This window comes from Ranitomeya imitator, chromosome 1, assembly GCF_032444005.1.
Source record: "Ranitomeya imitator isolate aRanImi1 chromosome 1, aRanImi1.pri, whole genome shotgun sequence".
Classification (NCBI taxonomy): domain Eukaryota; kingdom Metazoa; phylum Chordata; class Amphibia; order Anura; family Dendrobatidae; genus Ranitomeya; species Ranitomeya imitator.
Window position 1 is genome coordinate 704626506 of NC_091282.1, and position 13699 is coordinate 704640204.

At 49.0% G+C, this 13699-nt stretch overlaps 1 protein-coding gene across 1 annotated transcript in view; it reads left to right on the forward strand.

The window, feature by feature from the left end:
• The window catches only part of ZNF106 (zinc finger protein 106), a 134230-nt gene that overhangs the window by 62843 nt on the left and 57688 nt on the right, over positions 1-13699 (forward strand). Inside the window, exons 7-10 of the mRNA XM_069731816.1 lie at positions 283-352; positions 538-692; positions 1745-1805; positions 12887-13216. Of these exons, the coding sequence (XP_069587917.1) occupies positions 283-352; positions 538-692; positions 1745-1805; positions 12887-13216 (616 nt within the window). The remainder of the gene's footprint in view (positions 1-282; positions 353-537; positions 693-1744; positions 1806-12886; positions 13217-13699) is intronic.

The window sequence follows — 13699 nt, forward strand, 5'->3', positions numbered from 1 at the left end:
TGATAAAACAGATTTTTATCAAAACTACAGCAAGCAGCCCAGTACATGACATATTACTGGATTCTGGATCTCTGCCCCTACATTTGGCTGCTGACAGATTCCCTTTAAAATTTGACCTCACTATTTAGCCTGTCACCTAGTCACCGCAGCATTGCCCTTCCTTCTGCATAATGAAATATTATTTAATATTTGCACTTTCTCCAGACAACTTAGTTATTGAAAGCAGTTTTTGCGCTTACCGAACAATCTTGGTCATCAATCCAATTTGCTTGCTTTGTTTAGGATGGTTCCTGCCCTGAAACCTCAAACCTTGAAAGACACACTAAAAGAAGAAAAATCCGTGGAAGGAAAGGTAAGAAATGACTCTGCCATTCCGCAAGGCGATCAAAAAAATCACTTCCATCTAGTAACGGCTCAGAATATGTTTCCATGAAAGGATTAGAAGCACATATAATGTTTTGAACACGACAAACTGTTTAATTTCTGATTAACTTCTTTTGTCGAGCGGTGTGCTTAGACTATTAGTTGTTCCTGCAGAGCGTTCCCAGGTGGATCAGCTACTAAACATCTCCTTACGAGAAGAAAAACTGAACAATTCACTCCAGGGAGTCGACAACAACCTTCTACAGGCTCGAGCTGCTCTACAAGCCGCTTACATGGAAGTCCAGCAGCTGATGGTGCTAAAACAGCAGGTATGTCTGCAGCATATTGCAGAGAAACAAAGCGATTTTTTTCACATTGAGACTGCAATGAAAGAATATACCACCTGGTATAAGTTAATTTTGGAGTCTATCTGCTTTGGACGGAGCGGTAGTTTCTTCTTGACTATGCATACTATAATATACATGCTGTTATGGGTGAGCTGGGGGGCACAGTGCCAATCTATATCAAGGAATACTCTTAACGAAGTGCCTAACAAGAAGCTAAAGAAGAACATCTGCGAAAAAAAATTTGCTATAAAAAATACACAGGCAAGTGACACAAATTTTCCTTGACCAGGTTTTTCCATAGCAGATTTAGTTTTTTTTTAAATATGTCCCTAAATATGTCAAGTGACAGGCAACCTGTCACTTGATTCATGTTGATCAAACCATGAGCAGTGCGTATCCTAGCCTGTCTGCATGATTGTAAGAAGGTATGCAGGTAGCCACCCACGGCCTGCTTGTCCCTGCACTGTTCTATTTGCTGTTTGATTGACAGGTCTCTTTTATGTACACACATGTGATAGAACTGTCAATCACTTGGAGCACTGCGTGGCTAAAATCTGGTGACCGATTCCTTTTAATATGTGTCCTTACAATTGGTCTGTCATTTTGGCACTGCAGCATTGACCTGCCTTCTAAGTCCGTCCCTGGCCGGCTTCTCCCTGCACTGTTCCAAATAATGTATTGACTGCTCTTTTCTCTGTATGTAAAGAGAGACCTGTCAGTCACCCAGAGCAGTGCAAGGAGAAGCCGGCCAGGGGCGATGCTGGGCTAGTCTTGTCTTTTCCTATAGTCCCTGGCCAGTAAGTCAAGTAAGATTTCACTGAAACGTCAGCGGCTCTCACTAAGGAACTCGCCCAAGTGACTGGTTCCCCCTTAGTCGTGCAACTGGTTCCCCTTTACCTCGTGCGATTGGTTCACCTTTACCCATGAAATGGGTTCCCTTTGAAAAGTACAAAGAGTGAGGAAAGAAGATGATCTATTTTTTTTTTTTAATTTATAATTATATGAAACAATACTTTAATTCCTTTGTTGTGCAGATAACAATGGAGATGAGTGCCATGAGGACCCAGAGAATTGAGATTTTGCAAGGACTGCAAGGTAAAAAAAAAAAAAGATCCAATAAATGTTCATTACTTTTTAGTTGCCTATATAGTGACATAGGTTGAAAAAAAGACGTAGGTCCATCAAGTTCAACCTTTCTTCACCAATTATACATTTTAGCACGAAATTCCTTATAACCCACAATGTTCTGTGAACTGAGGAAATTATCCAGCCCTTGTATGAAAGCTGTTGTAGTGTCTGCCATTGCTACCTATTGTGGTCGGTCATTTCTCAGTCTGACTGCTTTGAATGTAAGGAACACTTTCCTATTTAGCTGCTGGAATTAGCTTCCACCCGTAACAAGTACTCCGGGTCCTCAGTATGGTGTTTAGGAGGAATAAGTAATTGACAAGTTCTTTGTACTGACCACACAGGTGCTTCTCACAAAATTAGAATATCATCAAAAGTTAATTTCAATATAAAAAGTGAAACTCCTATATTATATAGAGTCATTACAAACAGAGTGATCTATTTCAAGTGTTTGTTTCTGTTAATGTTGATGATTATGACTTACAGCCAATGAAAACCTAAAAGTCATTATCTCAGTAAATTAGAATAATTAACAAAAAACACCTGCAAAGGTTTCCTAATCATTTAAAAAGGTCCCTTAGTCTGTTTCAGTAGGCTCCAAAATCAAGGGGAAGACTGCTGACTTGACAGATGTCCAGAAGGCAGTCATTGACACACTCCACAAGGAGGGTAAGCCACAAAAGGCCGTTGCTAAAGAAGCTGGCTGTTCAGAGTGCTGGATCCAAGCATATTAATGGAAAGTTGTGTGGTAGAAAAAGGTGCACAAGCAACTGGGATAACCGCAGCCTTGAAAGGTTTACGTAAAGGCCATTCAAAATTGGAGGACAAGTGTCGCATTCCTTGTGTCAACCACTCATGACCAATAGACAACTCCAGAGGTGTCTTAGGCCATGTTCACACGATCCTTTTTTTCATGCGGAATTGCCGCGATTTTCCCGCTGCGGGTCCGCAGCTGTTTTCCATGCAGGGTACATTACATTGTACCCTATGGAAAACAGGAACTGCTGTGCCCACAATGCGGAAAATAAAAAAAAAAAGCCGCGCTGAATAGCTGCGGGAAAAAAGAAGTACCATGTCGCTTCTTTTTTCGGAGCCGCAGCGGTTCTGCACCCATTGACCTCCATTGTGAGGTCAAACCCGCAGATGAAAAAAATATCTGCGGGTTTTACTGCGGTTTGTGGTGCAGAACCGCTGCAGCAAGAAGTGCGGGGAAGCGGGCGGAAGTGCGTGGGCGGAGTGTGGCTGCCCCCCCCCCGTGCTCCGATCCCGCCCCCCCCGTGCTCCAATCCCACCGCCCCGTGCTCCGATGCCCCCCCCCCAGTGCTCCGATGCCCCCCCCGTGCCCTAATCTCCCCCCCTTATACTTACCCGGTGTCCGTCCGGCCGTCTTCTCCCTGGGCGCCGCCATCTTGCAAAATGGCGGGCGCATGTGCAGTTCGCCCGCCGAATCTGCCGGCCGGCAGATTCGTTCCAAAGTGCATTTTGATCACTGAGATAGATTATATCTCAGTGATCAAAATAAAAAAAAAATAGTAAATGACACCCCCCCCCTCTGTCACCCCCATAGGTAGGGACAATAAAAAAAAATTAAGAATTTTTTTTTTTCCACCAAGGTTAGAATAGGGGTAGGGTTAGGGGTAGGGTTAGGGTATTTTCAGCCATTTTAACCCTAAAAAACTTCCTAGAAAACACACAGACTCTGCATAGAAAACTGCATAAAAAAAAGGATCAAAAAAAGGATCAAAAAACGCATCAAAAAAGGACAAAAAAAGGACCAAAAAAAGGACCTGCGTTTTCTGCGAAGAGCTGCAGTTTTTTAAAAAACAGTCCTGAAAAAAAAAGGATGGAAATCAGGAACATGTGAACATACCCTTACCTGGGCCAAGAAGAAAAAGAACTGGATTGTTACTCAGTGGTCCAAGGTGGTGTTTTCAGATAAAAGTAAATTTTGTGTTTCATTTGGAAATCAAGGTCCCAGAGCCTGGAGGAAGAGTGGAGAGGTCACAATCCAAGCTGCTTGTGGTCTGGTGTGAAGTTTCCACAATCGGTGATGGTTTGGGGAGCCATGTCATCTGCTGGTGTAGGTCCACTGTGTTTCATCAAGACCAAAGTCAGTGCAGCCGTCTACCAGGAAATTTTTAGGGCACTTCATGCTTCCCTCTGCCGCCAAGCTTTTTGGAGATGGAAATTTCATTCTCCAGCAGGACTGGGCACCTGTCCACACTGCTAAAAGTACCAATACCTGGTTTAAAAACATCAGTTTCACTGTTCTTGATTGGCCAGCAAATTCACCTGTCCTAAACCCCATATAGAATCAATGCAAACGAGCTGAAGGCTGCTATCAAAGCAACCTGGGCTTCCATAACATCTCAGCACTGCCACAGGCTGATCACGTCCATGCCATGCCGCATTGATGCAGTAATTTTGATGGAAAAGGAGTCCCGATCAAGTATTGAGTGTACAGTGCCTTGTGAAAGTATTCGGCTCCCTGGAACTTTTCAACCTTTTCCCACATGTCATGCTTGAAACATAAAGTTACCAAATGTAAATTTTTGGTGAAGAATCAACAAGTGGAACACAATTGTGAAGTTGAACGAAATTTATTGGTTATTTTAAATTTTTGTGGAAAAGTCAGGCGTGCAATATTATTCGGCCCCTTTAACTTAATACTTTGTTGCGCCACCTTTTGCTGCGATTACAACTGCAAGTTGCTTGGGGTATGTCTCTATCAGTTTTGTACATCGAGAGACTGAAATTCTTGCCCGTTCTTCCTTGGCAAACAAATCGAGCTCAGTGAGCTTTGATGGAGATCGTTTGTGAACAGCAGTTTTCAGCTCTTTCCACAGATTCTCGATTGGATTGAGGTCTGGACTTTGACTAAGCCATTCTAACACCTGGATACGTTTATTTGTGAACCATTCCATTGACGATTTTGCTTTATGTTTGGGATCATTGTGTTGTTGGAAGACAAATCTCCGTCCCAGTCTCAGATCTTTTGCAGACTCCAACAGGTTTTCTTCAAGAATCATCCTGTATATTTTCCCATCAATTTTAACCATCTTCCCTTTCCCTGCTGAAGAAAAGCAGGCCCAAACCATGATGCTGCCACCATCATGTTTGACAGTGGGGATGGTGTGTTCAGGGTGATGAGCTGTGTTGCCTTTATGCCAAACATATCGTTTCATCTGACCAGAGCACCTTCTTCCATATGTTTGGTGTGTCTCCCAGGTGGCTTGTTGCAAACTTTAAAAAACACTTTTTATGGATATCTTTGAGAAATGGCTTTCTTCTTGCCACTCTTCCATAAAGGCCAGATTTGTGCAGTGTACGACTGATAGTTGTCTTATGGACAGACTGTCCCACCTCAGCTGTAGATCTCTGCAGTTCATCCAGAGTGATCATGGGCCTCTTGGCTGCATCTCTGATCAGTCTTCTCCTTGTTTGAGATGAAAGTTTAGAGGGACGGCCGGGTCTTGGTAGATTTGCAGTGGTATGATACTCCTTCCATTTCAATATGATCGCTTGCGCAGTGCTCCTTGGGATGTTTAAAGTTCTGGAAATCATTTTGTATCCAAATCCAGCTTTAAACTTCTCCACAACAGTATCACAGAGCTGCCTGTTGTGTTCCTTGGTCTTCATGATGCTCTCTGTGCTTCAAACAGAACCCTGAGACTATCACAGAGTAGGTGCATTTATATGGAGACTTGATTACACACAGGTGGATTATATTTATCATCATTAGGCATTTAGGACAACATTGGATCATTCAGAGATCCACAATGAACTTCTGGAGCGAGTTTGCTACACTGAAAGTAGAGGGGCTGAATAATATTGCACACCCGACTTTTCAGTTTTTAAATTTCCACAAAAATTTAAAATAACCTATAAATTTCGTTCAACTTCACAATTGTGTTCCACTTGTTGATTATTCACCAAAAATTTATATTTGGCATCTTTGTTTGAAGCATGATATGTGGGAAAAGGTTGAGCCGAACACTTTTGCAAGGCACTGTATTTACTAAACATACATTTCAGTAGGCCAGCATTTCGGATTTTAAAATCATTTTTCAATCTGGTGTTCTAAAGTATTCTATTTTACTGAGATAATGACTTGTGGGGTTTTTTTGGTTGTAAGCCATAATTATCAACATTAACAGAAATAAACACTTGAAATAGATCACTCTGTAATGACTATAATATACGAGTTTCAATTTCTGTATTGAAGAACTGAAATTAACTTTTCTTTATCGCCTCTCATTGGGGGACACAGGAACCATGGGTGTATGCTGCTGCCACTAGGAGGCTGACACTATGCAAATAACAAAATTAGCTCCTCCTCTGCAGTGTACACCCCACCGACTGGCATTAAACTCTTCAGTTTAGCTTAGTGTCAGTAGGAGGTGGACACGGGTCTTTCATTAGACCCTTATCTACCTCAATGTGCGTCGTTTCTTTTCAGGTTTTCTTCCAGAGGGATACAGGGTGAGCAGTCACGCCTGTAGTCCCACAATACGGACTATGAGTACGGCGTGTACTGCCACCCCGTATCCTCATAGATCCCTCTCCAGGACCAAGATCCTAGCACAGAAGCGTGCTCAGAAGTCCGGTCCTGGCTCCGTCCCCCACCCACTCGCCTACCAGAGCCTGTCGGTCGGAGGAGACGAGGACGTCCATCACAGCTCCGTGGACGTCTCATTCCCCTCAGGTTAGTAACGGCGTGGGATGTTTAGGTGAGTATTTCCCCCTGGCGGGCTCTCCATTCCCCCGGGATCTTTTCTCCAGATGTCCCCCGGTCCTCCCTCATGGCGTTTGTTTTGGGGGGATCCCAGGGACAGCCACGGGGGCTGTGGCTCATTTTCCTCCGGGGCTCTCCTTCATTGGCGGCCGCACAGCCACGGTGTCTCCCTTGTGGAGTCTCGGCCTGGCGGGCTGCCGCGCCGCTCCCCCTTGCGGTCTCGCTTCTCGGCGGCCGCGGTGTGTCCTGTGTCTGCACGGCGTCCTTGGCAGGGTGCCGTGCCGCTTGCTTTCTGCGGCGCTCCGACGCCGCCACTCTCCAGCGGCGCTCTGGCGCCGCTATTCTCAGGCGGCGCTCCGGCGCCGCGATCCTCTGGCGACGCTCCGGCGCCGCGATTTTCCGGCGGCGCCGGCCTCTAGTTTGGGTCCCGGCTTCTGCCGGGGCCTGCCTCTGGCGCCGCGGCCCCGCCGGTTCCGTTCGGGCAGCCTTGGCGGACTGCCGCTCTTCTCGGACTCTGCGGCGCGCTGCTCCGGCGCCGCGGTTCCCTTCTCCGGCGGCGCCGGTCTCTAATTTAGGTCCCGGCTTACGCCGGGGCCTACTTCCGGTTTCTCGGCTCCTCACTTCCGGTTCTGCGGGCGGGCTTCTTTCCCGCCCGACATACTGCGCCCTGCCCACCGGCGCCTCTGCGTCTGGCTCCACCCCCTTCCTCGTGGGTCCCTCGGCCGGTGTGCACCGCTTCTCACAGCAGCAGCACTCGCATCTTCTGTGGCTCAGCATCGCAGAATCAGCACCTCAGGGAAGTTCTCCGCCGAGGACAAGTGGGACATCTTCCAGGACCGGGTCCGTGAGTAGCTGCACTGCAGACTGACACCCCCCTCTGCCCACTGTCCCCTAACCCACTGGCATCTTCAGGGTCCCTAAAAATGTCTACCTCTAAAGGGGGCCGCTCTCGTCCCCCTACCTCTTCATCTTCTGCCTTAGTCACGTACTTTGCATGTTCGTCCTGTAACAGCAAACTTCCCTCAGGTCAGTCCTCCCCGCTGTGTCAGTCCTGCAGCAACCCGATTGTTCCCACCGCCCAGGATCCCCCGGCTGTTCCGCCCGAGAGTGATCCCCCCATCCCAGGCTGGGCCGCTTCTCTGTCACAATCGGTGGCCGATTTAACACGGGTGTCTCAAACCCTGGTGTCCGCGCTGGATCGGTTACCCCTGCAGACCCCTGCAGTGGCCAGCGGGTCGCAGGAACCGCCGCCCGAGCCCTCCTTGATTAGCCACAAAAGGTCCAGACAGCAACGTCGGTCTGAGTCCTCTTCGCGTTCCATCTCGCCGCACGGCCCTCCCCCGCGGTTGGTGTCGCACCGTTCCTCCTCCCCTGAGTCAGGCGAGGCTTTATCTGATGCGCCCTCAGAGGAGATGTCGGAGTTGGATCCTAGCCAAATCGCCACCATGAGTGAGTCGGTCCAGAACCTCATTCGGGCTATAAACCAAACCTGCGGCATTAAGGATCCCTCTACGGAACCCGCAGATCAGGCGGTTTCGTTTAGACGGGCCAAACCACCTTCAAGATTTTTTGCCCCTCATCCTGAATTCGAGGAAATCCTGACCAGAGAGAGAGAGAATCCGACCAGACGTTTTCAGAGGGGAAAACGCCTGGGGGTGTTATATCCTTTTTCACCAGATCTTACCGCCAATTGGACGGTCTCTCCCTCGGTGGATCCACCTGTGTCCAGGCTGTCCACCAACACGGTGCTCCCACTGTCCGGCGGAGCGTCTCTGAAGGACTCTAACGACAGAGTTATAGAATCCTTCGCAAAATCTGCCTTCGAAGCGGCTTCAGCAGCGCTATGCCCGGCCTTTGCTTCCACTTGGGCCTCAAAATCCATCTCAAAATGGGCCAAGGATCTGCGGCGAGGTATCCTGGACGGGGCTCCTCCCGCGCAATTAGCGGAACTTGCCAACCAGATTTCCCACGCTGGTGAATACCTGGTTTCCGCCTCCCTGGATGTCGCGTCTTGTGCGGCTCAGGCTTCCAGCAATGCCGTTGCCATCCGCCGAACCGTTTGGCTCAAGGCCTGGCAGGCGGACTTGTCCTCCAAAAAGTCCCTCACTAGTCTGCCCTTCCAGGGCTCTCGTCTCTTTGGTTCCCAGCTGGACCAGATCATTAAGGACGCCACTGGGGGCACAAGTTCCCTTCTCCCCCAGGCTAAACCTCGTCGCCCTCCTCCTAGACGGCAGTTTCGCTCGTTCCGGCCTTTTCGTCGTTTCGCTGCGTCAAACTCCTTTTCCCAGCAGCAACAGAGGCCACAGGCACGTCAAGAGAAGAAGGCGGTGTCCTTCAGGCCCACTCCGTCCTGGCGTCCTCGCTATTCCCAGGGTAGATCGTCCAGGCCCAGGACTGGAAGATCCACTTCCGCATGACTCTCGGCAAGACTCCAGCCCAACTCCCAGGTTGGGGGGCCGTCTTCTCCGTTTCAGGGACGTCTGGATTTCCGCAGTAGAGGATGCATGGGTCGGGGAAGTTGTGTCTTCGGGATACAAAATAGAGTTCGCCTCCCGACCCAGAGATCGTTTCTTCCAATCTCGTCCTCCAAAAGATCCCGCTTTGGTTCCGGGCTTCTTCGCAGCCATCGCTTCTCTGCTCAAATCCGGGGTAATCGTTCCCGTCCCAGAAAAGGAACGGTACACGGGTTTCTACTCGAACCTCTTTGTGGTACCGAAAAAAGACGGCAAGGTTCGTCCCATTCTGGACCTCAAATTGTTGAACAGGAGGGTTCGCCTGAGACACTTCAGGATGGAATCCCTTCGTTCAGTAATTGCTTCCATGGAGGCTCAGGAATTTCTATGCTCTATAGATATCCAGGACGCCTACCTACATGTTCCAATATTTCCCGGACATCACCGTTTCCTGCGCTTCGCAGTGCAACAAGATCATTTTCAGTTCGTCGCCCTGCCGTTCGGTCTCGCAACCGCGCCAAGGGTGTTCACGAAAATCATGGCGGCGCTGATGGCCATTTTGAGAGTCAGAGGCTTGGTTCTGTTTCCATACCTCGACGACATCCTCATCAAGGCTCCGTCCTTTGCTCAGGCCCACGAAAGCTTGTCCATTGTTCTCGACACCTTATCCCGTTTCGGATGGCTGGTCAACCGGAAGAAGTCCTGCCTTATTCCTTCTCAGCGCATCATCTTTCTGGGCATGCTCTTCGACACTCGTCAGTCCAGAGTCTTCCTTCCCAAGGACAAGAGATCCACCCTTTGTCGGGACATTCTCTTGCTCCAGGGTCCTCGGCCTCCCTCCCTCCGATCGGCCATGAAGGTTCTGGGGAGGATGGTAGCTACCTTGGAAGCGATTCCCTTCGCCCAATTCCATTCTCGACCCCTTCAGCAAGCCATTCTGTCTCAGTGGGACAGGTCGGTCTTCTCCCTGGATCGGCCGATCAGACTCTCCTTTCGGGTCAAGCGGTCTCTCAACTGGTGGCTGACGTCTCCTCTCATCTCCCAGGGCAGGTCCTTCCTTCCGGTTCACTGGCAGGTGGTGACAACGGATGCCAGCCTGATCGGCTGGGGTGCGGTTTTTCGCCACCTGACGGTTCAGGGCCGTTGGTCGCTACAGGAGTCCGCGCTGCCGATCAACGTCCTCGAAATTCGGGCCATCTTTCTGTCCCTCCGCCATTGGGAAAGGATTCTCAGGGGCCTTCCAGTCCGGATCCAGACGGACAATGCCACGGCTGTGGCATATGTCAACCATCAGGGGGGGACTCGGAGCTCCTTGGCCCTTGCCGAGGTGTCCAAGATCCTCCTTTGGGCAGAGGCAACGGTTCCGGTGATATCCGCGGTGCATATCCCCGGCGTAGAAAACTGGGCCGCCGACTTCCTCAGCCGCGAGGGTCTCGCGGCGGGGGAATGGTCCCTGCATCCGGAGGTCTTCCATCAGATTTGTCTTCGATGGGGAACTCCGGATGTGGATCTCACGGCGTCTCGGATCAACAGGAAGGTTCCACAATTCGTCTCCAGGTCACGCGATCCTCTCGCAGTGGGCGTCGATGCTCTGGCCATTCCTTGGTCACAGTTCGAGATGCCCTATCTGTTCCCACCCCTTCCATTACTTCCCAAACTGTTGAAGAAGATCAAAGCGGAAGGGGTGCCGGTCATCCTGATCGCCCCGGATTGGCCCAGGAGGGCTTGGTTCGCGGAGCTCGTCAACCTTCTCGCGGACGCTCCCTGGCGCCTTCCAGACAGGCCCGATCTGCTGTCCCAGGGTCCTATCTGCCACCCGAATTCTCGGTCGCTCAGTTTAACGGCGTGGCTGTTGAGACCGCGGTTCTAAGAGCGTCCGGCCTTTCGGACCGGGTCATTCACACCATGATTCAGGCTCGGAAGCCTTCGTCTTCCAGGATCTACTACCGCACCTGGAAGGCCTACTTCCGTTGGTGCGAGTCCAACCGCGTGCCGCCTATGGTTTTTTCCCTGCCTTCTCTTTTGGCCTTCCTTCAGGCAGGACTGGATTCGGGCCTGGCTCTTAGTTCCCTGAAGGGTCAGGTCTCTGCGCTTTCCATCCTCTTTCAGAAGACCTTGGCCTCTCGGCCACAGGTTAAGACCTTCTTTCAGGGGGTAGCCCACGCCGTCCCGCCGTACAGGGCCCCTGTGGAGGCATGGGACCTAAACCTGGTACTGGACGTTCTGAAGGTTTCTCCCTTTGAACCTCTTAGGGAGATTCCTCTATCAGTTTTATCTTGGAAGGTGGCCTTTCTTGTGGCCATCACGTCCATTCGCCGCGTTTCCGAGCTGGCGGCACTGTCTTGCCGCCCTCCGTTTTTGGTCATTCACCAGGACAAGGTGGTCTTCCGACCTCCACCTTCTTTTCTTCCTAAGGTGGTTTCCACCTTCCACCTCAACGAGGACATCGTTCTACCTTCCTTTTGTCCAGCTCCGACTCATCCTCTGGAGCGATCGTTGAACAAGCTGGACCTAGTCAGGGCAGTGAGGATTTATCTGGATAGAACATCCTCTTTCCGGAAGACGGATTCATTTTTCGTCATTCCTGATGGCACGCGCAGAGGCCAGCCGGCTTCTAAAGCGACTATTGCTCGCTGGATCAGAACGGCAATTTTGGAGGCTTACCGGGTCAAGAACAGAGTGCCCCCTCCTGGGATTAAGGCTCACTCTACTCGGGCAGTCGGCGCCTCCTGGGCGGTGCACCACAGGGCTTCCGCCCTACAGCTTTGCAAAGCGGCAACTTGGTCTTCCATCCACACGTTCGCCAAATTTTACAAGGTCCATACCTACGCATCGGCGGACGCCAGCCTAGGCAGAAGGATCCTGCAGGCGGCAGTGGTGAGTCCTCTGACCTGATGGAAGTCTGTTTTCCCGCCCTTGGGACTGCTTTGGGACGTCCCATGGTTCCTGTGTCCCCCAATGAGAGGCGATAAAGAAAACAGGATTTTTGGTTGCTTACCGTAAAATCTGTTTCTTGGAGCCTCCATTGGGGGACACAGCACCCTCCCAATGTTTTTTGTTATATGTTCTCTGACTGTTCTCACGTTTACAGTTCTCAAGTTTGTGGTTATGGTTTTTCAACCTTGTTCTTTCTCCTACTGCTTTCTCACTAACTGAAGAGTTTAATGCCAGTCGGTGGGGTGTACACTGCAGAGGAGGAGCTAATTTTGTTATTTGCATAGTGTCAGCCTCCTAGTGGCAGCAGCATACACCCATGGTTCCTGTGTCCCCCAATGGAGGCTCCAAGAAACAGATTTTACGGTAAGCAACCAAAAATCCTGTTTTTGATGATATTCGGAGAAGCACCTGTAAATATTTATACATATAAATTAGATCTCTGAGGTGTCTTTTTTTCTAAGCTAAACAAGCCCTACTTTTCCAAAGTGATATTCAATAAAACATTTCAAAGGGAAATGCAAAAACCTGGAACTTTAGGAAAGCTGATTTCAGCAAATTGAGGAAAGAACTTAATTATGTAGACTGGGGCAATGTCGAGGTAACTGGGGATACCGAGCATAAATTCGGCATGTTTAAGGATATTCTGCAAGAAACCTGTAGAAATTATGCCCTCTGGTAATAAAATGTCAAGGAATAAAAATAAACCATTATGGATAAATAAGACAGTACAAAATTAAATAAGACAAAAACAAAGGGCATTTAAAATCCTGAAGGCTGAGACTACAGAAGTGGCATTTCAGGAGTAAAAAGATTTCAATAAGAAATGTAAAAAAGAAATCAAGCTATTAAATTAGGTACTGAAACAGATTTCTTTTGCATACTCAAATATTTTTACAGTATCAATATTTTTCCTTTGGAAACAGAGACTTATGAACCAATCAATGATGGCGAGGAGGGAGCAAACAGTCGACTACAGATGCCAATTGTTTCTCCAGGAAACATATTTCCTTTCATCTTGGAGACTCCAGTCTATCAGTCCGCACATAAAGAGTTGGCTGTCCCTGTCCTGCCACCTCGGGTCCCCACGTGCACCCCACCAGCAGTACCTGCCGCTGACATTCCTGATTCATCAATAGTAATTAAACAAGAACCGCTTTCACCTGTAAAGGTAGAAGAAAATGTGGTCACACCGCAGCTGTTGCTACTACCACCGCCACCTCAAGCACAGTCAAGCCCAACACCACAGAGTAATGGTATGTACACAGAGTCCCTCCTGCCAGAGCACAGTAATGGTATGTATACGAAGTCCGCCCTGCCACCACACTATAGCGCTATGTACACTGTCCGCCCGGCCACCACACAGTAACGGTACAGAAACCATGGTCCCCTGACCACCACACAGAAACGGTACATACAGTTGAAACCAGAAGTTTACATAGCCTATATAAAAAGACACACATGCATGTTTTTCTCAATATCTGACATGAAATCAGAATAAACCTTTCCCGTTTTAGGTCAATTAGGATTACCATAATTATTATTTGACAAATGCCAGAACAATGAGTGAGAGTGAATGTTTTAAGGCATTTTTATTACTTACTGCAAAGTCAAGTGTGCTTTTTTTAACTTTATGTTGATGATCCCTCATGGACAACACGCAGGCGGGCAGGGTAAATCATGGGATAGATGATATTTCTGTCTCTGAGTTTTCATTTGACATCCAGAAATTGGGTGCA